Genomic DNA, 23,511 nt, shown 5'->3' with positions numbered 1-23,511 from the left:
GGAGAGTTTTGGCTCTGAGTGGTTGGAGAGGTGCTCTGAGAAGCTTGCTCTGAAGGAAGCTGGAGGTGGGGGCCCTGAGACTGTTTCTCCATTTTGGTCACGTGAGTAATAGGGACTGATCTCCTTTCTTTGCCCCAGCTATCTAAGGGCTTGGGCCTTTTGGCCCAGCCTAAACAGAGGGGGTATTTAAGCCCTATTCCCTTCTCTCCCCTTTCTCTCTCTCTCTCTCTCTCTCTCTCTCTCTCTCTCTCTCTCTCTCTCTCTCTCTAATTCCTTTCTTCCTCCTGTTTGTAATTAAACTCTATAAAAGGCTGACGGCTGACTTGAGTTTTCATTTAGGAATTACATAGCTGAATTCCTTGGCGACCTTAAATTAATATAAATCAGTCTTTTAAAGTGATTTCCTTGTCACACACCTCAGACCAAATTACTGTGATAGCCTCCTAATTTTTCTGCCTCAAAAGTCTCTCACCATTTCAATCTATCCTATATACTTCTGCTAAAGTTATTTTCTTTAAGCATAGATGTGACCATCCAATTCCCTCTATTCAACTAATTCCATTGGTTTCCTATTGCTTCTAAAACATAGTTTTCTATTTTTAATCTGACCCAAATATATTTGTTCAGCCTCACTGGACATTTTTTACTTTCCCATACTCTATTATTCAATACAAACTGGCCTTGACCATTTCATCTCCACTCTCCATGCCCTTACACTAATCTTACAATGTGTTAGGAATGCATTCATCTCTTACTGCCACCTTCTAGAATCTTTCTTTTATACCAACTTCTCTAAGAAGCCCTTTTAGATTCCTGCAATTGCTAGTCCCCATCCTCTGAAACTTGCTATATACAACTACTTTTAGTTATCTTTCTATTCAGAATTCAAGCTCCTTGTGAGTTGGAATTATTTTGTTCTTTGTACTCTCCACTCACTAGTACTTACTACTAACCCAACACATAAAATGTAAGAAATGCTAACTGCTTTCCAGAATTCTTGAACAATTCACAGCTCCCCTTACAAGGTCAGTTCTTTTGCTTTTTTCAATAACTGTAAGGGGGGAAAATGAAGGAAAGACTGCAAAACCAGAACTATGCATAAGAAAAAGCAAAGGTTTGCAGGAAGGTCTGATGGCATGCATGGAATTCTTTGGAATAGTTTGGGATCCCAAGCACTGGGGCTGTTTAGGATAGACTGAGCTTTGCAAGAGTATGTTCAGCATCTGGTACTGTTGTAAGGAAAGTAGTGAGATTTTGCAGGAAAGTGGCATGAGACCAGCAAGATCAGTAAGGAGAGGACAATTCAGGAAACTGATGGGACATTGTGCAGACTGAAAGACTTCTAGCCAATAAGCAGATAAAGATTTTAAAGAAACGTTTCAATGAAGAGGATCGAGTGATTGATGGACTAATGATTTAAGAATTTGGGTAATGTATAATGTAACATAACATAATTCATTGAACATTCAACAGTATATATTACTACCATTAACTTTGGAGAGGAAGAGATTTCTTCAAACAAGATAAGAAGATGGAAAATCTGAAGTTTTGGTAGGTATACTACATACAGCAGTAACATAACATAACATAAACACATAAACATGATTAGGATATATTAGTTTAAGTAGTGAATTAATGAATATATAGTTACTAACATTGTTAGAATTAGTTATGAAATAGTTACTAACAATGAATACTAATTTAGTATAGAATTTAGTTTAGAATAATAATAGTATAAGTAGATAGAATTACTTTTAGAGAAATTTATTAAGATAAGGTTACAGCTAGATTAGAATTTAGGGTTAAGATAAATTAGGGTACTTAATTATATTACAGTACACTGCAATATACATAACAACATTTGTTACATGACAAATCACAAATATGTACATAGATATGTAAATAAGTATGTATTATAATTAGGATTAAAATTGTATTACAGTGTATATATACACACACACATAAAATTAAATATGAAGTTTATATATTTATATAGTATAGTAAGAAATGCAGTTCTATGTAAAAGTTCAGTTTAATGTAATAGTAATAAGAGTTAATTTAGAATAAGATTGTGTTAAATTTCATCTAAATTTTTAATGCAGGTTGCGTAAGTAAGTTTGATGGAATTGGTTTAACTTTTTTGCAAAAACTTATGCAAAGTTGTGTTTATTGTACTTCTTCAAAATTTTCTATTAATGCATTACAAGAGTAATAGAATTTTTCTGTATTAGTTTATAAGAATAGTATTTTATGACTTTAATGTTTTGCATAAAGTTTTGTGTTTACATTTCTGTTTTGGTGTTTTTTTGCTCATTCTGTTTTTGCATATGTTTGCTTTGTATTTTGAACTCTGTAACTGTTCAATGTATAATTTTTTTCCCTTTTCCTTTCCTTGATTTAAATCCTTAGAGTAAGGTAGTGTTAGATAGGATAAGATACGTGAGTGTAGGCTGTTTATTATTTTGGGGTAAGATTTAGTTTAGATGGGATATAAGTTTGTTAGTGCACAAATGCCAAAATAGAGTTTGCAACACTATTTTGACTTCATGCAAAGAGGGGAACTGTTGTAAGGAATGTAGTGAGATTTTGCAGGGAAGTGGCATGCAAGAAGATTCTAGAACTTTGGAAAAAAAGGTTTAGGCTGGGAGAAAGACAATTGGGGGTTTCTGGAAAAACCTCTGGAGGTACCAGCTCTAGTTTTTCTTGGAGTTTATCCTTTTTCCTGGTTTCCTGATTTCCTGTTTTGCTCTTTGATATTGAGACTATCCCTGGTGAACCTGATCCAGCTACAAGACAGTGAGATCAAGTCTGAATCCTTTTGGATCTAAGATCTTCCCTGGCCATAGCAAATCCTTACACAGATCCTTTTCTTTAATTCTATCAAAAGGGGGTATAGGTGAGGGTTAGTTAAGGTTAGGGACCATAGATTTGGGTTAGGGAGAAATAGAGTAGGGAATGTCTACAAAGAAATCCCTTTGCAGGGATTCTTAGACCTGGTGGGGATAAGTAAGAGTAAATTAGATTAGAAAACCCCAAATCCCCCTTTCCTTTATGTATTAAATACACTTTTCCAGTGTTTATGTATTTTGTTTGTATTTATTAGCTCAGGGTCTGGCTCTGCCTGCCCTGAGCTTGGCTACCCTTCCCCAAACCAGCTTACTGGCCCTAAATATCATACCTGAATCTAATAAGTCAGATAATATTTCGAATTAGTATATTAACTATTTCAGTACTAGAGGCTCAGATACTGCATTCCTGGTCAGATCTGTGACTCTGTGACAGATAGTGTGATCTCACTATACCTGGGGATGCACTGTCGCAGGATTCAGCACTAAGCTTTTGAATCTCTGAAATTCTCTTGTGGGTAATGCTTCTACTACACCCTGATGGAACAAATCCTAGTACTCAACTCTAGGGAAGTACCACTGTAGTTTGGCCTTGGAAATCTTATGTCCACATTTATAGAGTTCACAGAGAAGAAATTTACTGTCCCTCAGACAAACTTTTGCATTCGGGGAAACTAGGAGTATGTCATCCCTGAAACGCACAAGCTTGTTCTCTCTAAATTTTATTGTTTGGAGGTTTTTATTTAAGATTTGGGAGAATATATTCGGGGATTCTGAGTTATTTCATAACTGTCATTTTTCTTTTTTGGTCACTTTGGTTTCTTTGCCAGTAATTGATTCAAGATGGACTTCAGTTATTTTAATTTGTATATGTCTACTAGTGATTTGAGACATATTTGCAAATGATTCTTGAAAAAGATCTTATAGCCTTTCACTGTTTTGTGTTTTCCTTTTAGATGCTTGAAGTTTTATTCCTAAAATGTATTATCTACAGCTAAACATTACATTTCAGATATGGTCTGATCAGGACAAAGTACACTGGGACTAGATTCTCCTCTGTTCCAAGATAACATGTTTCTTTTTATACAGTCTAAGATCAATTAGGGTTTGTTGTTGCTGACTCATACTGAGTTTGAAGTTCACTAAAACTCTGCCATTTCTCCCCCATCTCATGCATGTAAATTTGATTTCTTGAATGAAGTGTTAAGACTACAGGTAAGCCTATTAATTTCCATCCTATTAGATTCAGATAAGCTGATCTACTGTATATAGATCTCTTTAGGTCCTATCATCCAACAAATTAACTTTCTCTGGTGCTTTTCACAACCTGCAAATTTATTCACTATAATATTCCTTTAGATAAGTCACTGATAAAAGTTAAAACATGCCAGGGCCGGGGGTAGCTGGGTAGCACAGTGGATTGAGAACCAGTCCTAGAGACGGGAGGTCCTAGGTTCAAATCTGGCTTCAGCCACTTCCCAGCTGTGTGACCCTGGGCAAGTCACTTGACCCCCACTGCCTAGCCCTTACCACTCTTCTGCCTTGGAGCCAATACACAGTATTGACTCCAAGACGGAAGGTAAGGGTTTAAAAAAAAAAAACATGCCAGGGCCAAAAAAAACAAATTCTTGTGGTACTCACTAGACTGTTCATATTGACACTCAATATTTATTCTTTGGGTCATAGCAAGCCAACATCCCTTGAACTCAGTCCCAAGAACAACTTGAATGGTTCCGTCAAATTCTTTACTAAAATCTAGATAAACTCTCAACCACATTCTCCTAAATGTTGATCTAGTAATACCCTTGTCAAAATGTACAACATCAATCTGGCATGATTTATGCTAGCAGAAATTCTGTACTCCAATATCATTCAAGTTCTAAACCAGTCTACCATTCAGCAAATGGCCTCGAGTTTTACTTTATACTAATATCAAGAATATTATATATCAAGAATACAACTCCTTTGTAAAGAAGATATTTGCACTCCCCAATTCACACAATTTTGGGGAAAAAAAATTTTAAGTGTATTAACATTATTATATGATCATGTGGAAGTATCAAGTTGTGGCGTTTTATTTTAAGGAGAGTATTATATCTCATTTATACTAATAAGTATAAGGTTATTACTTAAAAATGCATTATAGAGGTATTCCTCTCCATGTATAAATATGCTCAAGTACCCATTATCTAAAATGTTTTTAACTTGCTTGCTTTTTAGCTATCACCAAAAAAATATCTATACTAATTATTTCTTATTACTCAAAGTCCTTAAAATCTGTTGCACTTAACACCATTTTTACCAACTTCTCCTTTTCTTGTTTCAGCTTTAATCTCCTTATATTATCCTGACTTTGCTCCTCTGGGTTCCCTTTCTACCATTCTCAACATAGAAGTCTCTGACGCTCACTTCTTTATCATTTCTCTGAGTTTTAACTCAACAACTCCAAAGGTTTCAAATGCCAGTTTTGTTGTTGTTATTGCTATTTTTGTAATCAAAATTATCAGGTCTAGCTCAAACTTCTCACCCATTCTCCAGTCACAAAATTTTCAATTCCTGGACAAATTCACTTAAATGTCCAAAATATACTTCAAAATCCGGAATGTCCAAAACAAAAATATCCTCAACCTATTCACTCCCTATTTTCCCTATTGTGACTATCATCATTCTTCTAGTGATTCTAATTTATTTTTCATTCCCTACTCTATTCCCACATCTAAATTACTCTATTAATTCTACTATTCAACTACCTTTCCTCCTCCACTATTTTGAAGTTTTCTTAATCTCCAGTATGGACTATTAAAACAGCATCCTGATTATTAGACTGGCGAATCAAGAAAATACAAGTGAGGTCATATACTTGAATTTTGTTTATTCACTTAACAAATATAGGGCTCATCTTCCTTTAGATGACATAACCAAGTTCTGATAGAAAACCTCTAAGCCTTAACAAGCCTAAATATGGAAGAGGAATCTTGATCCCTTTCTGCTTATTGGAGGTGAGAGCATTTCAGAAGAAGGTGGAAGTTAAGTCACTCTATTACATGTAAAAACAAATTTTAACATTCTTTAAAGTTTTTTTTTTTCATTTCCAAGTTCCTTCCTTGAGAAGACAGGTATTTCGATAGATTATATATGTACAGTCATGCAAAACATATTTTCATATTAGTCACATTGCAAAAGAAAATGCAGAGTCAAAAAAAAAAAGAAAAAACCTATAAGTATGCTTCAACCTACATTCAAATTCCATTAGTTCTTTCACTGGAAGTGAATCACATTTTTCATTGTATTGCTAAGAATAGCAGTGGCATTCACAGTTGATCAATGTAAAATATTATTGCTTGAGTACAATGATCTCTTTGCTCACTTCACTTTGCATCAGCTCATATATGTCTTCTCAGGTTTTTCTGAAAATATCTTACTGACTATTTTTTATTACATAATGGCATTCCATCACAACCACAACTTGTATAATTCCTCAACTGATAAACATTCTTCAATTTCCAATCCTTTGCCAACGCAAAAAGAACTACTATAAATATTTCAGAAGACATAGATCCTTTTCCTTTGATTTTTTTTTTGGATGCAGATTATATTACTGAGTCAAAGGATATGCACAGTTTTAGAATCTTTTGGGCATAATTAAATTACTCTCCAAAATTACTGGATCAGTTCACAACTCTACCAAGAGTACATTAGTGCCCCAATTTTTTGATATTGCCACCAATATTTGTTCTTTCTTTCGTCATATTAGCCCAACCTGATAGCTATGATACAGTAGCTCAGACTTGTTTTAATTTGCATTTTTTCTAATCAATAATGATTAAAGGCATTTTTCATGATTATAGATATCTTACTTCTTCTTTTAAAAATTGCTTTTTCATATCCTTTTAGCATTTATAAATTGAGGACTAGGAAAGAATTCAGCCACTGTGGAAACAATCAGACGACATACTGGAAAAGTAACCAAACTATGTCATTTGATCCAGTGATGCCATTATTAGGCATATACCTCAAGGAGGTCAAAGACAAGAGGATAGGTCTACATATACTAGAATATTCATAGTAGTACTTTTTTTGTGGGAGTCAATAATGAGAAATAATAAAAGACTAAAGAATTCTCATCAATACAGTAACGAATCATGACTTCAAAAGTCCAATGGTGAAGGATATCCCCAATATTAGTAGAATAGCAGAAGACTACAAATGTAAAATTAACTGTACATTCTCAACATAATCAGTGTGGAGCCCCCCCCCCCCCCGTCCCCCAAGGTAAGTAGTCTATTATAAGTCACAGGTAGAGATATATTTCTAAAAGACAACTAAAAAAACATTTTTTAATGAAATAAAGGTGGACAAGGGAAGTAGAAAATGTCTACTTAAAAAGATAGTGGCTTAAAACAGGATTTCTGGATCATATCTTAAAAATTTAGCAACAATATCTAAACTGTACTTACTTATTTGAGACACAAAGCCTGGACAACTACATTCCAGGCTTCTGAGAGAGCTGGCATTTATCATCACTGAGCAGCTGTCAGTGATCTCTGAAAGATCATGGCAAATGGAAAAGGTGTCCTAGTACTGAAGGGCAAATGCTGCTTTCATATTAACTTCAATTTCTGGCAATATTCTATAATAGATTACTAAAGAGATAATTTACTAGCAACTATAAAGGGAAATGGCAACCAGTTCAAGTTAAGTAAAATTTGTAGAAACCTTAAAAAGAGTAAAACATTCCAGATTAATTCATTTCCTTGACAAGATTATAAATCTAGAAATTCAGGGAATGCATTTATATTATGTGCCTAGTATTCTTAAGATTTAAGTTAACCTAAGCTAAACATCTGACAGCATCTCTCACTTGATCTTTTGTGGACAAGATGCAAAACAAGTAAACTAAAGGATGATACCATTACATAGTTTCAGAACTCTTAAGAGTGATTGGACCCAAAGAAATTTTTCAGGGAAGTCATCCTTCAATTTCTATAATATCCTGTTTAGTTTTAAAAGCAAACAAACAACAATTATTTGTGTATTAGTAAAATGAAAGCTCTTTGAAGTCAAGGACAGTTTTGCTTTTATTTCTACCACTAGTACCTAGCACAGAGTATGTTTCTTAAATACTTGCTTGATTGGTTGAATGAAGGCATAGATGACAAGACACAATAAAATCTGCCAATGTCAGGATGCTGAGAATGACGGCAAAAATGTTGGATGACATCAGAAATCAAGATCTTGGCAGGTTAGAACAGTAAACAGATAAACTTCAAGAGGGATGAATATATGTTTGGCTTCAAAATACCAACTTTACATATAAGATGAAGACAGTGTTAAAAGACAGCATTTCCTATGAAAGAAAACTACTTTGTGGTAGACTTCAAGTTGAAATCAAACAAATCACTACATAGAGACATAAACAATAATCAACAATCATTCATTAAACACCTAAGTATCAGGCACGGTGCTACATGCTGAGAATACAAAGAAAAATGAAACAATCCCTGCTCTAAAGAAGCTTATTGTCTAGCCAAGGATACAATTGATACATACCTACATAAAACTATATACAAACTAGTTACTGGGGAAATCAGGACAGGTTTCAGGTGGAAGGAAGAGCTTGAAGAGTCTTGAAGAAAATGTGGGATTCTGAGAGGTGAAGGCAAGGGAGTTTTCTATGGAAGTAGGATAATCAGTGCAAAGGCTTTGAGATAGTGTAGAGATTGAGAAAGTAAGTACAATTATGTGTGGGCTGTAGTGTACAAAGAGGGGAATAATGTGAAATGATAAGGTTGGTTGGAGTACCACGGACTTTAAATTTCTTAAGAGTTTATATAGTTGATCTTAGAGATAACAGGGGGCCAAAGTAGAAGAATGACATGATCAGACCTAAGCTTTGGAAAAATCACTTTGTAGAAGATTAATTAAAGTAGGGGAGACAGGAAGCCAGGAGACCAATTAAGAGGTTAACCCAAGAGTATTGGTGTGAGTACAGAAAAGGGAAAGATGAGTGGTGTAATGGTAGAAAAACTAATAATTTACCAACTACTCCGATATGCAGGTTAAGGGTGAGTGAAAGTTATAAAATGAAATTAAGGCTATCTAAAAGGATGGTGATGCCCCCACTACCCAGATATTTTTCTAGGAGTTTGGCTGAGAAAGAGAGAAGATACAAGATAACTTAAGGGAATCGTCAAATCTGGTTTATTTTGAAGATTTAGGGAAAACTGCACTTATTAATAGATATCAGGGAAGAAGCCAATAAAAAGATCTCCCTTTAATCAATGAAAGAGGAGATAACTACAGGACCAAAATTCAAGAAAACATGGTAGAAGATGCAATCAAAGGCATATATATCCACAAAAAAATTCAAAATTATATGGCCTTAATATTAAAAATTATACCATTAAAAAAAAATAGGAGAGAAGCAGATCACATACCTTTCACAAGTGATAGAGGCAATTACAAAATATAAAATGGGAAACTCTGATTACATAAAACTGAAAAAGCTTCTGCACAAATAAAATTAATGCATTTAAGTTAAGGGAAACAGTAGAATGGGGAAAAACGGGGTAACATTTTTGGGATTAAAGTTTGGTATCCTGACATTTATGGAAAATATGTATGTGCATATTTGTGTATATTCATGCATACACAAAGAAATATGTATTTATGTACATTATGTATTATGGTGGGTGTGTGTGTGTGTGTGTGTGTGTGTGTGTGTGTGTGTGTATGCATCCAACTATTTTTGTTCTTCAGTCATTTCAAGTTGCGTATAACTCTTCATGAAGACACTGGAGAGGTTTGCCATTTCTTTCCCCAGTTCTTTTTACAGAGGAGGAAACTGAGGCAAATAGGGTGAAGTGACTTGCCATAGAACATACAACTAGTATCTCAGGCCAGATCTTAACTCTGAAGATGAATCTTCCTGATTTCAGGCCTGGTACTCTGTCCACTGAGCAACCCAGTTGCTATACATATATACATACACACAGTATATGTATGCTTACAGGCATATAACTAAATATGCAGTGCACATATGATCAAAAAACATTTCCCAATAAGGGTAAAATACTATGGATAGTTCTTAAAAGAATTGGAAACTATTAATAACATGAAAGAATACTCCAAATAAGAGAAATTAAAATCAAAGCCCTATAGTTTCATGTCAAAATCAAAATTGGCATAGATGACAAGATTGGAAAAATTAATGGGGATGAGACACTAGGACACTAGGTAACTGACAGAGCTTGAATTTGTCTAACTATTCTGGGAAAAAAAATGGAATTATACAAATAAAGTTACTAAACATCAATTCCTTTTGACTTAGCCGTTCGACTACGAGACTTTATACCCCAGGGTGGCCCCCCCAAAAAACCAAAGTTTCTATATACACCAAAATATTTATAACAGAACTTTGGAAACCAAGTACAAGCTTATCAATTGAGGAATAGCTAAACAAATTGTAATATATGTAATAGAATATGAACTGATAAACATTAAAAGATTTACACAGCTGATGCAGTAAACAGTCAATAATTAGCATAATAATAATGTTAATGAAAAGAACCACCACATACACACACAAAAAAACAATTTAAAAAATGCTTTAGGGACTGTCTAGGTGGCTCAATGAATTGAGAACCAGCAGGTCCTGAGTTCAAATTTGACTTCAGACACTTACTAGCAGTGTGATCCTGGGCACTTAAACCCTAATTGCCATTCTGCTCTTTTGTCTTGGAACCAATATCAGTTTTGATATTGTTGTAAATATGTAAATATGAATGCGATTGTAAAACTTTTTTCTCCTCTTTAAGACTGTTGAACTTTAAGTAGGATCATAAATGTTTTTCATCAGAATTTGCATGCAAAAAAGATAGAAGATATGGGTTTTTTAAAAAAATTAATGTTTTGAAATCAAAAGGAATACATATGTTCCCAAAGAAAACATATGAGAAGGTATGTTCCAACCCAGTCCTTTGCAAAAGTCCAAAGATGTTACACAATGCATATATTTTCAGACTTTTTTGATGTATCAATTTTGATGATTTTTTCCTCCTCTTCCTCTTTAAAAAATATTGTTTTCCTTTGCATCTTTCTTTTTTGTCTATACATTTAAAAATATTTTCTGAAAAGAGGCAAAGCCTTCACAAGAATGTCAAAAGGTGTGTGAATCAAAAAAATTTAAGAACCTTCATTTTAAATGAAAGTAAAATTGCTTAGATTACTTTGAAGTCGATTCATATTCTTTCATGAAACCAAAACATGACTTTATTGGTATAGGATAGTCCCAGATTATCTTCTCTACTTGAGCCTTATTTTTCTCCCCCAATTTTACTTTACCTCTACATCTTAATGATTTCTACATTTAGGTGAAAAAAAAAAAGATTAACCAGTAGATATCATCTATTCTAAAAGTCCTTTACTCTTCCTTGTCATTTTAAGTCCTGCCTCAGATTAAATATTTCATAGGGTTTAAGAGTTGGTTTTAATCGCAGTGTAAAAATCCATTCCATCATTTATTCAAGATGTTATTAAATTCTTATAATTCCTCTACATCCCTCAAATCAAAAGCTCCTTTTTCTAAAATTCCTATTTTATAGTCTTGAGTCATTTTTATCTAAAAGTAATCTAACATCTTTCATTCTAAATCTAAATAGCCAAATTTCCAAAATTTATTACACTCTACCTGGCTACTTACTATAAGAGAATATTCCCACAAGTTCCTAAAGGTGACAGAGTATTTGACTGGAGGAGTTCACAACATTCATTCACTAAATATTAATGGAATGGCAATGGTCAAAACCATTATCTCCAAGGACTTTCAATTATACAACATAATAATGCCTAAATAAAATATAAAATAACACTTTTAGTGGTATATATGTATTTTATACATACAATCACAACTAATATTTGGAAAGTCACTCAGAATCAGATTTAAGGACTTTTAAGAGATCATATAGCCCAACCTCTCACTTTACAGGTGAGGAGACTGAGGCCTTGGTCAGTTGACTTAATGGTCAACTCTATGGTCAGGTCCTCTAACTCCACTTCCTGAATTCCACTATACAGTGAAAGGATATGAGAAAAATATCAGCTATTGTGTAGTACTAGTTGTATATAAGGTTTGTCAAATACAGAAACAGAGTAAATCAACAGTAACATCCAATTCGGCAAAAGTTGCAGTAATCGTTCCAAATTGACACATAGTAAATTAAAAAAAAAAAAAGCTCAAAGTTTTACAACAGAGGGAGTATAAAACTCTAATTTTGTCACTGTCTTTGTTAACTCTGAGGAAGCATAACTGAAATGTCAGATAAGCAAAACCATGTTCTTTCCTTTGGGATCCAATTTTGTTCTTCCGAATAAAGGGCAAAGAGCCTGATATAGCTTTTAGTCGATTGTAACCTCCAGGTATTGCTTGGTAAGAAAGAACAAAGTTGACAGCAGATTGGGTATGGGCAGAAGAAGAGATGCAGAAGGTGACTAGACAAACACGTGGGGCCAGGGGGAAGTTAATCTTTATTGGGGAGTGGAGAGTAGAGGAAGGGGTATAGGGATAAAGGGAAAAACCGGAAGGGATGAGGGGTGCAGAGGGATGGGCAAGGGTTGGAGACGGGAAGAGAAAGGCAGCTTAAGGATGTAGGGGTAGAGAAGGGAAAGACTCATCACGATTCTAAGGCTTAAGATGGGGCCAGGGCGACGGCCGCGGTCTGTGGTCAAATCGGACTGAGGATGGCTCGGGGTTTTCAAGGAAGGGAAAAGAGAATTCTGCAAACCCAGCCTGGGGCTGCGGGACTGTCAGGCCTTAACCACCAGCTCTCTCTTCCCGAGGGGAGAGGAGTGGGGGTCCGAAGGACCCGAAGAGCCCCAGTTAGGGGGAAGAAAAGTGAAGAGGAGTGTCGGTGGGCAGCTAGGGAGACGTTCTTCTTACCATCCGTGTTGGTCTCAGGGTCGAAGCGCTGGCCGCAGCCTCTATTATAGCAAAGCAAGGACATTTCTCTCTCCGCCGCGACGGAAAACCTGAGAAAAGCCGGACCGCAGTAGCGGCTGCAGGGTCTCTTAAACCGCAATCTGCTATCTGACTCCTTCAGCTACTGTTTCCGGAAACGGCCGGTTCCGCTTCGGGAACCTTCGCGAACTTTCCGGTCGCGCGCAGGCGCAGAAGAGGCCTGGCGGGGCGGAAGGGGAGGTGGAGTGGTGAGACTGATGGGCAGCGTGGAGGCGCGCGCATTGGATGCTGCCGGGGCCCAACGGCCACAACCGTCACAGCCGGGGGAATTCCTGAGCTATGGCGGTTCTCCGACCCGGCTGCGAAAAGCTGGGAAGAGAATAGAATGAACGGAAAAGCTTTGGACCTTGGGGTTGCTCACAGTCCCCATAGGCCGGGGTCGTTTTGTGCTTTAACATCCACGTTAAGTCTATCAGTTGTTAGTGGAGAGGGACCGTATTCTCCCCAAGAGAGTTAAAGACTTGTACTTAAAAACTAAAAGTCCCGGGGCAAAACAACGAAAGAAATCAATGTTCAAGCAGTTAAAATTTAAAAACTCGGAGGTTAGAGCTGACTCCCAGATCCAAGGAATGCCCTTCCCGTATTGCCCCTATCCCCACCCCCAGTTTTGGATTGGTTGATTGATTTTTTAACTCTTCTTAGCCCCCATCTCCCTTGGTCCACTATTGTTACTTAAATAACTCAGTAGTACAGTTTACTCCGTGTAACCCTTAAAAAACCCCACCTTTTACTAGAAGCCTTTCCTAATTCATTATAATTCCAATGCTTTCCTTTTAATTATTTCTATCCTGTTTGTAGTTTGCTTCATATCTATTTGTTTGCATATTGTGTCCCTTAGACTTTAAGCTCCCGGAGAGCAGGGTCCATTTTTTTAAAAGCTCTATATATCTCAGTGTTTAGCAAAGTGTGAAAGGAGTAATGTTTATTAAATGAATGCTTATATATGCTGGTCTCTGTGCTAGCTTCTTAGGGTACATAAAACAAACAAACAAACGAAATAAAACCGGCCTCTTTACCTTCCGGGAGCTTACATTCTAACTCCCGAAGAGAATACAGGTGGTGGCCAGGTGCTTTGTTCAGCAAAGTTGCAATGCTGGTGACTGAAGTTAGAAAGCAAGTTATATGTCCTTTCCAAGAATGGCAGTGTTGATTACATTTCCCAGAGCTAAAGGTTAAAAGAGGGAAGGGTTCTAGACAGGGAAGGAGAATAGTAATGTGATTGGGAGTAGCTCCTGCACCTGAGTCAGGTTTGATAAAGTTAAATCTCACTGATCATAAATCCAGGGTCTCAGGGGAAAGCACTAGTGCAGTGGTTGGAGATGGGGGCTGGAGTTAAGAAAGAAACATGGAGTGAAAATGGCCTGGGAACCATGGAGGAGTTGTTACACAAGTATGCCTCATTCAACACCTCTATTCTATTATCTCCCTACCAAAATAAAGGAGTCATCAGTCTTTAAATCGCCATTTTTCTTCAATTAAGTTTTTTTTTTTAATTATTATGGTAACCATGTAAATTTATCCTGAATCTGCGTAATTCATCTTGTATTAGTTCCTACAGGTCTTGACAAGTTTTCCTGATTATTTTATAAGAGGAATAAAATACTATTAAGCCATTCTCTAATCAATGGGCACGTAGTCTTTTATACTCAATATACTATGAACACTTATACCATGTTTTCCCTAGAACCTAACAAACTTTTTTTTTGCTTTTTTTTTTGTCTTAAAAATTTATTTAATTAATTTAGAATATTTTTTCATGATTACATGATTCATGTTCTTCCTCTCCCCTTTCCTCCCCTCCCCAGCCAAGTTGCAATTCCACTGGGCTTTACATGTGTCATTGATCAAGACCTATTTCCATATTACTGATATTGGCACTAGAGTGATCTTTCAGAGTCTATATCCCCAAATATATCCCCATCGAACCATGTGATCAAGCAATTGTTTTTCTGCTGTGTTTCTACTCCCACAGTTCTTTTTCTAGATGTGGATAGTGTTCTTTTTCTTAAGTCCCTTAGAATTGTCCTGGATCATTGCATTGCTGCTAGTAGAGAAATCCATTAAATTTGATTGTACCACATTGTATTTGTCTCTGTGTATAATGTTCTCCTGGTTCTGCTCCTTTCACTCTGCATCAATTCCTGGAGTCATTCCAGTTCCCATGGAATTCCTCCAGGTCATTATTCCTCTTAGCTCAATAGGATTCCATCACCTACAGATACCACAATTTGTTCAGCCATTCCCCAATTGAAGGGCATCCCCTCATTTTCCAGTTTTTTGCCACCACAAAGAGCACAGTTATAAATATTTTTGTACAAATATTTTTCTGTATTATCTCTTTGGGGGTATAAACCCAGCAATGGTATGGCTGGATCAAAGGGCAGACAGTCTTTTAGTGCCCTTTGGGCATAGTTCCAAATTGCCATCCAGAATGGTTGGATCAATTCACAACTCCACCAGCAATTCATTTATGTCCCAATTTTGCCACATTCCCTCCAACATTCATTATCTTCCTTTGCTGTCATGTTAGCCAATTTGCTAGGTGTGAGGTCTGACATAGGCTTTGAACCAAGGACTTCATTGGAGAATATTGATTGGAGACCATTACCATTTCTTAGTTTAGGGATTATATGCTTGATGCTATCTCATCTCCTTGGGCCCTTATGTTTTCCAGTCCAATTACCAACTAATCAATCAATCAGCATTTACTAAGTGCCCACTATGAGTTAGGCACCATGCTAAGAACTGGGATATAGAAAAAGGCAAAATTCAGAAAAACTACACAGAGCCAAGAGATAGAGTTTCTTTGTTTTTGGAACATCCAGCAGGCCAATGTTGTCACTGGATCAAAGAGTACAGATTAGGGAGTGAGGGGCAGAAGATTGGAAGGGTAGGACAGACTAAGTTATGAAGGACTTTGAATACCATGCAGAACATTTTTTATTTGTTCCTGTAGGCAAAAGGAAGCTACTGGAGTTTACTGAATGGGGGGTGATGCGATTAGATCTGTACTTTAGGAAAACCACTTTTCAATGACTGAATGGAGGACAAATTAAAGTAGGAAGAGACTTGAGGTGAGTAGATCCATGAGCAAAGTATTGCAAGTAGGCCAGGTGTGAGATGACAAGGGTCTGGACCAGAGTGGTGTCAGTATCAGAGAAAAGAAAAGAAGTATATTTCAAGAGATGTAGCATAGGTGAAATCAACATTTCTTGTCAATAGCTTGGATAGGGATGAGGGATGGGGGGGGGGGGGTTGGATGGGGAGGAAGATAGCAAGGAATCCAGGATGACTCACTCCTAGGTTGTGAGCCTGAAGGACTAGGAAGATAGTGTTGCCCCCTATGCATAATAAGGAAGGTAGAAAGAGGGAAGAGTTTAGGTAGAAAATAAGTTGAGTTTTGGACATACTGAGTTTAAGATGTCTACTAGACATTCACTTTGAGATGTATGAAAATATATATTTTTAAACCCTTACTTTCCATCTTGGAATCAATACTGTGTACTGGTTTCAAGGCAGAAGAGTGTTAAGGGCTAGGCAATGGGGGCTAAGTAACTTGCCCAGGGTCACACAGCTGGGAAGTTTCTGAGGCCATATTTGTACCTAGAACCTCCCATCTCTAGGCCTGGCTCGCAATCCACCGAGCTCCCCAGCTGTCCCAGTATGAAAAGAATTTGAAGTTATAAGTCTGGAAATTATCAGAGATTGGGGCAGGATAGATAGATTTGAGAACATCAGCATGAGATGGTAATTAAATCCATGGGAACCTATGAGATTACCAAATGAAGTAGCATAAAGAAGAGAATGCAGAAAGGAAGGAAAGAAGAGAAGGGGCCTAGAAAAAAACCTATAGACTACTCATGGTGAGAATTATCTGGAAAAGGATGCAGCCAAGGAGAAAGAGAAGGAGCAATCCATGTAGATAGATAGAAAACCAGGAGAGAGTAGAATCCTGAAAACCTAGAAACTAGGGAATATGAAGGAAGAGAAAGTGATCAACAGTGTCCTTAGTAAGACTGCAGCTGTGTTATAGTTACACTCACTAAAATTCATGAGTGGTTGTAATTTACACCTTAGAAAAGTTCCTTGTGGGCCACAGCTACTGCCCATTGATTTCACTAGAAGGTGCATACAATTTTGTGGAGAGGAAGAGAAGCCTGTCTATATCTTATTCTACTTGAGTGGCTACATTATGTCCAAATAGGCCTTTGTAAAGGTGTCCTGCTTCTGCTACTAGAAGATTGACTTTAATAATACTCTAGTTAAGACTACAAAGAAGGACCTCCCAAGGAGACATATCTGGCAGTTATACAAATTTGTATTTTCATGACAGCAAACTTGCTTTCTGAGGCAGCTAGGGTGGAACAGTACCTAGAGCACCTGACTGAAGTCAGAAAGACTTCTTCATGCGTTCAAATCCAGCCTCAGATTCCATCTGTGACCCTGGGCAAGTTGTTTAATCTTATTTGCCTCCATTGACCCATCTGTAAAATAAACTAGAAAAGGAAATGGCAAACTATCCCAACATATTTTCCAAGAAAACCCCAAATGGAGTTGTTAAGAATTGTACATGGCTAAAAAATGGCTGAACAACAAAGAACATACTTATAGATTACAATATCTGAACCTATTGAAAAATAGTGTCCAGTAGATCTTTTGCTGACTGAAATGTTGAACAATATTAATTGCTCTAGATTCTTAAAGTCAGTATAGATAATGATAATGTGTTCTTGAGTTGGTGCTCTATTCCTAAAATGAAGCTTGCAATTAAGCTAGTCATAACTTGCAAGGATACATATATAGCATTGCATCAGTTGGTGAACAGCAAACTGCTTTAAAAAAATCTTTAAAAATTAATTCTAAGTAAGTATAATAATTGCCTTATAGAATAATAATATTAATTTTTAAAGTCCCAACCACATTTGTTAATTAAAAAAAAGAAACCTCAAAAATGTGTTTTTAGTTACAGTTTATTTCTAATACAGGTAGAAATTTTATTTTTTATTGGATTCTTTCTTAGTGGTGGAAGCTGTCTGTAAAGACAGACTATGTCTCTTATCACTGTTTGTATTGTTTTTCTTTGACCTTCATTCTCTTAGTGAAATTCTTAGAATATTCTTGTACTTCTTTCTTATTCTGGGTGTGTTGTTTCTTCAAAGAAAGTAATCTACTCTTGTAATTTGAAACAAAGAAAGTCACCAGACATTGAATTTTAAGAGCTGTCTTTTGGGAGTTACTGAATTTTTTTTCTGATGTTCTAGGTGAAGAATGGAAGGGTTAGGTGGTCTATATTAGTATTGAGTGCAACAAACAAGGTTTTCCCATGGAGTATTTTGGCTAATGGATGTGTCTGCCTCCTGCTCAGTAAGGGCTATTCTTGCTAGGAGAATAAGAGAAAGAAAATATAAATCTGTCAGGTGTTGTATTATAGATGCCCTTAACATGACTATTGTTGGTTTTTTTTTTTTTAAGATGAGAAAGCTATACCAGGACTGATAGATGCTACTGTGCCGAAAAAAAAACCCAAAAAAAACAACTAACTAATAAAAATCACAAACTTTTCACATGGTCCAAAGAAAATGTCTGGCAGGAAAATAGAGAAAAATCCCTAAACAAGGAAGATAAGAAACCCACAAAGAACATTTTTTAGCTCTATTGGGAGGCAAATCATGATCAAAGAAAGAATAAGACCTTGAATTGGTGAATATGGGATGATCAAAACTGACAACAGAGGAAAGACACAGTTGCTCAATTCTTTTATTTCTGTTTTCTCTGCCAAGAAGAATATGACCATTACACTGTAAATGACAGAACAAGAATGACCAATAAGAAATGGAAGATTAAGGTAAGCAAGGAGCTAGTATAAAACACCTGACCCAAACGAACTACATCCTTGGGACTTAAAGCAACTGGTAGATGGGACTGCTGGCCCACTGTCAAATGAAAGATTAAGTAGAAATGGGAACTATCACAAAATTGGTGATAGCCAAATATTGTCCAAATTTTCAAAAAAGGGATCATTAAAACAGATTATTCAAGAGATGGTTGGTGAATAAAAAAGGAAGTAGTCAATAAAAAGCCAACTAGATTTCCTGAACAGCTCATGCCAGATTATACTTACTTCCTATTTTTAAATGTTTTGTTAGAATTACTAAAATTATTAGTGAAAGGAATTATGTCTATAGTTTCTCTAAAGAATCTCATAGTATTCTTGTGAAGAAAAGAGAGATAAAAATAAAATAAAATTGTATAGATTAAAAACTAGTTGTAAGGCCAGACTGAAGGAGTAATTGTTAATGGTTTAATGGTAACATGGAAGGATGTCTCTAGGAATGTGTGCTTAACATTTTTTTCAATGTCTTAAAAAAGATATAGATGGTATATTTATTAGATTTGTTACTGACACTTTATTGGGAGGGATAGCTAACATACTAAACAACCCAGACTCGGGTACCAAAAGAATCTTGAGCACTGAACTGAATATATTAAGATGAAATTCAATAAGAATAAATGTAGTCTTGCAATTGGTATAAAAAAATCAGTTTCATAAGTAAAAGACAGGAGGGGCTTGAATAATAGTTGTGAAAATAATCTGGGGATTTTAGTGGATTTCAAACTCAAAAGGAGTCAACAATGTAGCAATCAATAAACCTATTTCGGAATCATTTAAGAGAGACTTCTTCTAGCTCCTCTGCAGAGACCAGCAGTAGTGAATCAAGCCTCAGACTCGGACTTTGAGAACAGGTCTCCAGGGTCATCAATTTTGCTAACAGAGAACTATGATCTATGCAATGGGGAGAACTAAACAGAGAAAATATTAATTAAAAACTTTGTAAATTTTTATTATAGTTATGGGTAAAATTGTCAAATATGCTACTGTCTTAGTGTAATGATTGCTGATGTTAAAAGTGCTTTGTATTTAAATTGATAAGAACATATTTCAGCATGTTAATTAATCAAATTATTTCCATGTTTTGAAAAAAGAGGCATAGTTTAGAAGACTAGGAAAAGGAGAATCTCACTATACTCTGCCCTTTTAAGATATCACCTGGAGTATTGTGTTCCATTTTGGGCACCACAGTTTATTTTGTTTATTTTGATAAACTTGCTAGTATCTAAAAGAGGACAACCAGGGCAATGAAAGGTCTTGAATACAGGACAGATAAAGAGTGGTTATAGAAATTTCCCATGTTTTGTCTGGAGAAAAGAAAAATGCAGGTGGAGTCATGATAGATATTTTTAAGAATTTGAAGGATTGTTATTTGGAGGCAAGATTAGACATTTTTCTTTGCCTCCAATGGTTGCAAAGAGACAAATTTTGATCTACTTCTAAAAAAATTAAAATTAAAACAAAACAAAACAAAATCTCAAACATCCTAACAATTAAAGTTGCTTGTAAGAAGAATGACTTACTTCAAAATATGGATGGTTCCCCCTTTGAAATAGGGAAACAATTATTTATTAAGCATTTACCATGTGCCAGACACTGTATTAAGTGCAAAGCAGTATAAGTACAAGCAACAAGATAGATAGTCTCTGATCTTAAGGAACTTACGTTCTTTTATTGTTATCTTTTAATCTTTTTAAAATATTAAAAGGAGGAAGATAGTCTTTTCTTAAGAAATACATTTTTATTGATATCTTCTGATTTTTACATCATCATAATTATCTCTGATATCCCACCTTCTCTCTCCCACAGAGTGATCCATTTAACAAACAGGTTATTTCAGTGAGGAAAAAAAATGGTGCACCTGTTTGGTACATTTAAAAAGCACCTAAACAAGTGCTATATGTAGCACTCATGGACCTCCCACTTCTAGGAATAGATGGGATGGGGCTATCCTCTAATATCACTACATTCAAGTCCTGATGGACCTTTATAATTTTGTTACATTTACTTTTGACTTTTTTGGGCATATAGTTCATTCTGTTAACATCATAGTTATGTATATTGTTTTCTTGGTTCTTATTTTATTCTGCATCAGTTCATATAGATTTTTCCACATTTCTTTGTATTTATTGCATACCATTTTTAATAGCACAGTAATATTCTATTACATTCATGAACCATAATTTGTTTAGTCATTTTTGTATAGATGGGTATCTATTTTTTTCCTAATTCTTTCCTATCTCACAAAGTGCTGCCATAAATATTTTGTTGTATATGGGGACTTTCTTATTATCAATAGTTTCCTTTATGTATAAGCCCAAGAATGGAGTCTATGATTCAAAGGATAAGGGCATTTTTAGTAATTTTATTTGCATAATTCTAAATTCCTTTCCAAAATGTTCTACTAATTCATAGCTTCACCAAGGAACTTATAGTCTAATAGAGAAGATAACACAAAAAAGATGCTGAAAGAAGGATGGGATAAAGAGGGAAGTAGAGAGATGAACTCTTGCATAATCTCTTTCATGAATTCTAGTTGCTTGTACCCAGCCTATTTTTGTGTTTGTTTATTTTTTTTTCCTTTGAGGCTTTGCTAGTAGGTGTGTGGGGGTCATTCTCTTCTGGATTTATATCTTGAGCTTCCCTTCCATCAGAATAGCTCTTAATGGTGGGATTCTTTTTCATTTGTTTTTTTTTTTTGCTTATTATTTCAGTCTGCTTCCTGACTTTGGACTTGATATGGAGAACTAGGGGCTGTCTGAAACCCCATATTGACTTTTGTTCCTGACAACCTGACTTTAAAAAACTTCTAGATTAACCCTTGTTCCAGATTGTACAAAAAACCATCCAGTACCTTTTAATCTCAAAAACCAGAACTGGTCTAAAGCCAATCAAAACCTTCAGTACTTGTCCTAACCCCATAACCTCTCTCTATTGCATCTAGATTATTCCAAATCACCTTAGATTGTGGCTAGCTAGGACTTTGTTTCCAAGATCCAGGGAATTCAGATGACTGGGCTGACATCCTTCTCCCTCTCCTAAAATGTATATAAGCACCTTGCAGTACCAGGACTGGAAATCCCAGAGATGAGATTCTATGTGTCTTCTCAGATTACTCAGTGTACCTCAATTAAAGATGTTTATTATAACTATATTAGCAGTTTTATGTTCTTCAGATCTATGGTATATAGTAGGTACTTATTTAATGATTTGGGATGATTGGCTGATTGGGGTAGGTTTCAGTGATACCACTTTAGTTTGAGATGGATTGAGGAAGACTAATTTCATTCCAGAGATTCAGTTAAATTCAAGACAAAAATAAATTCAATAAATAGTCAAGTTCGGTAAACATTTGCTAAATACCTCTTATGTCCAAGACAATAACAATAGTTAGTATTTTACAATTCAGAAATCATGAATTTAACCTTTACTTCTAATATACTGGTGATAAAAATATGCATTATTTCATTATAAGATTATGTTTTCTATTACATTGTTAATAGGTTACACTTAATGTATTATAAATAAATGCATAAACATTGTGCAGTAGTAAAAAGATTAAAAGTCTCCAAAGTCTCAATAATAGTGCAGTTTAGCCAAAAGCAACTTTAACCCAACAGAGCACATTGAAGTATTTACAGTTAAGAGAGAACTTCCCCTCCAAAGGCTGACATTTCCATTAATTGCATTTACTTTAGTTGGATGCCTTTTCTAAAATGCCAGATTTTCTAAAAAAAATTCAATTTTCCTTAAATTTTGGCTGCTGTTGATCTGTCTGTACAAATGTTGATTTACTTTTTTTTTTCCCAAATGTGAACTAACATGATAATTTTGGAGTTTGTCAGCTATTTGGTACTGACTTTTTCCCATTTCCTTGTCATACTATTCCTCGAATTTGTTGGATTTAGAAAGAGTTGTCATTATGGGTGTCAGTTACCATAGGTTTATTGTCATAGTCTAAAATTCTGCATATACTTGGAATTCATTGTGGGTGGGTGGGGGGTATTTGAAACAATCTGTTCCATCCATTCTTACATCCTTCCCTATTGGGCAATTTCAGAAATTTGTACACCATTTTTTCTCCCATTACTCTAATGGAATTGAGCTAAAACTGCAGTGTGATAGAAAAATTTAATTGAAAATGAAGAAACTGTACCCAAGGTCATACCTAATTAGTGACAAAATAATTATTATAACAAAGGTGATTATGAATGAATAAAAATATTATGCTTATTAGGTTCTAGACACTGTGCAAAATACTGAATATGTAAACACAGGGAGCATGACAATGTCCTCAAGAAACTTACATCCCATTACGGGAAGGCAACACATGATGTGGGGTACAAAAGGGGTGTGATATATATATATATATGGTGACATGGTTTGGAAATGGCCAGGAGGTGGGATAATGGACTGATTCTAGATTATATAACGTTAAGCTCATCTATCTGGGTCTAGATTCTCAGGGACAAAGTTCAAGTTATAATAGGAAAGGAATGAGAAGACATTCATTCAACAAAAAATTGTTGTTTTCCAGTAATTCTAGCAATTTCTTGTCTTGTCCTTCATTAGTTGAATAACAATTTTTTTCTCCTAGTTCTGCTCACTTCACAAAACACAAGTCTTTCTAAATTTTTCTGAAACCATTCTCTTCCTCCTTTCTTACATCACAATAATTTCATCAATTCATATACTGTAACTTGTTCAGTCATTCTCCAATCAATGGACATCCTCTCGGTTTTCAATTCTTTGCCAATGCA

At 35.5% G+C, this 23,511-nt stretch overlaps 1 protein-coding gene across 2 annotated transcripts in view; it reads right to left on the bottom strand.

The window, feature by feature from the left end:
• CHORDC1 (cysteine and histidine rich domain containing 1) overlaps window positions 1-13,026 on the bottom strand; it is a 32,278-nt gene extending 19,252 nt beyond the window's left edge. The window contains exon 1 of one of the 2 annotated variants that reach the window (XM_056794536.1): window positions 12,784-13,026. In XM_056794536.1, coding sequence (XP_056650514.1) covers window positions 12,784-12,847 — 64 coding nt within the window. In that variant the 5' untranslated portion in view covers window positions 12,848-13,026. The remainder of the gene's footprint in view (window positions 1-12,783) is intronic. The other variant, XM_056794537.1, reaches the window with a different exon arrangement.
• Between the last annotated feature and the right edge of the window lie 10,485 nt (window positions 13,027-23,511).

The sequence above is a fragment of the Monodelphis domestica genome, chromosome 4 (genome assembly GCF_027887165.1).
Source record: "Monodelphis domestica isolate mMonDom1 chromosome 4, mMonDom1.pri, whole genome shotgun sequence".
Classification (NCBI taxonomy): Eukaryota; Metazoa; Chordata; class Mammalia; order Didelphimorphia; family Didelphidae; genus Monodelphis; species Monodelphis domestica.
The sequence above is the reverse complement of the archived record's forward strand: the minus strand, read 5'-3'. Positions and strand labels throughout refer to the sequence as shown.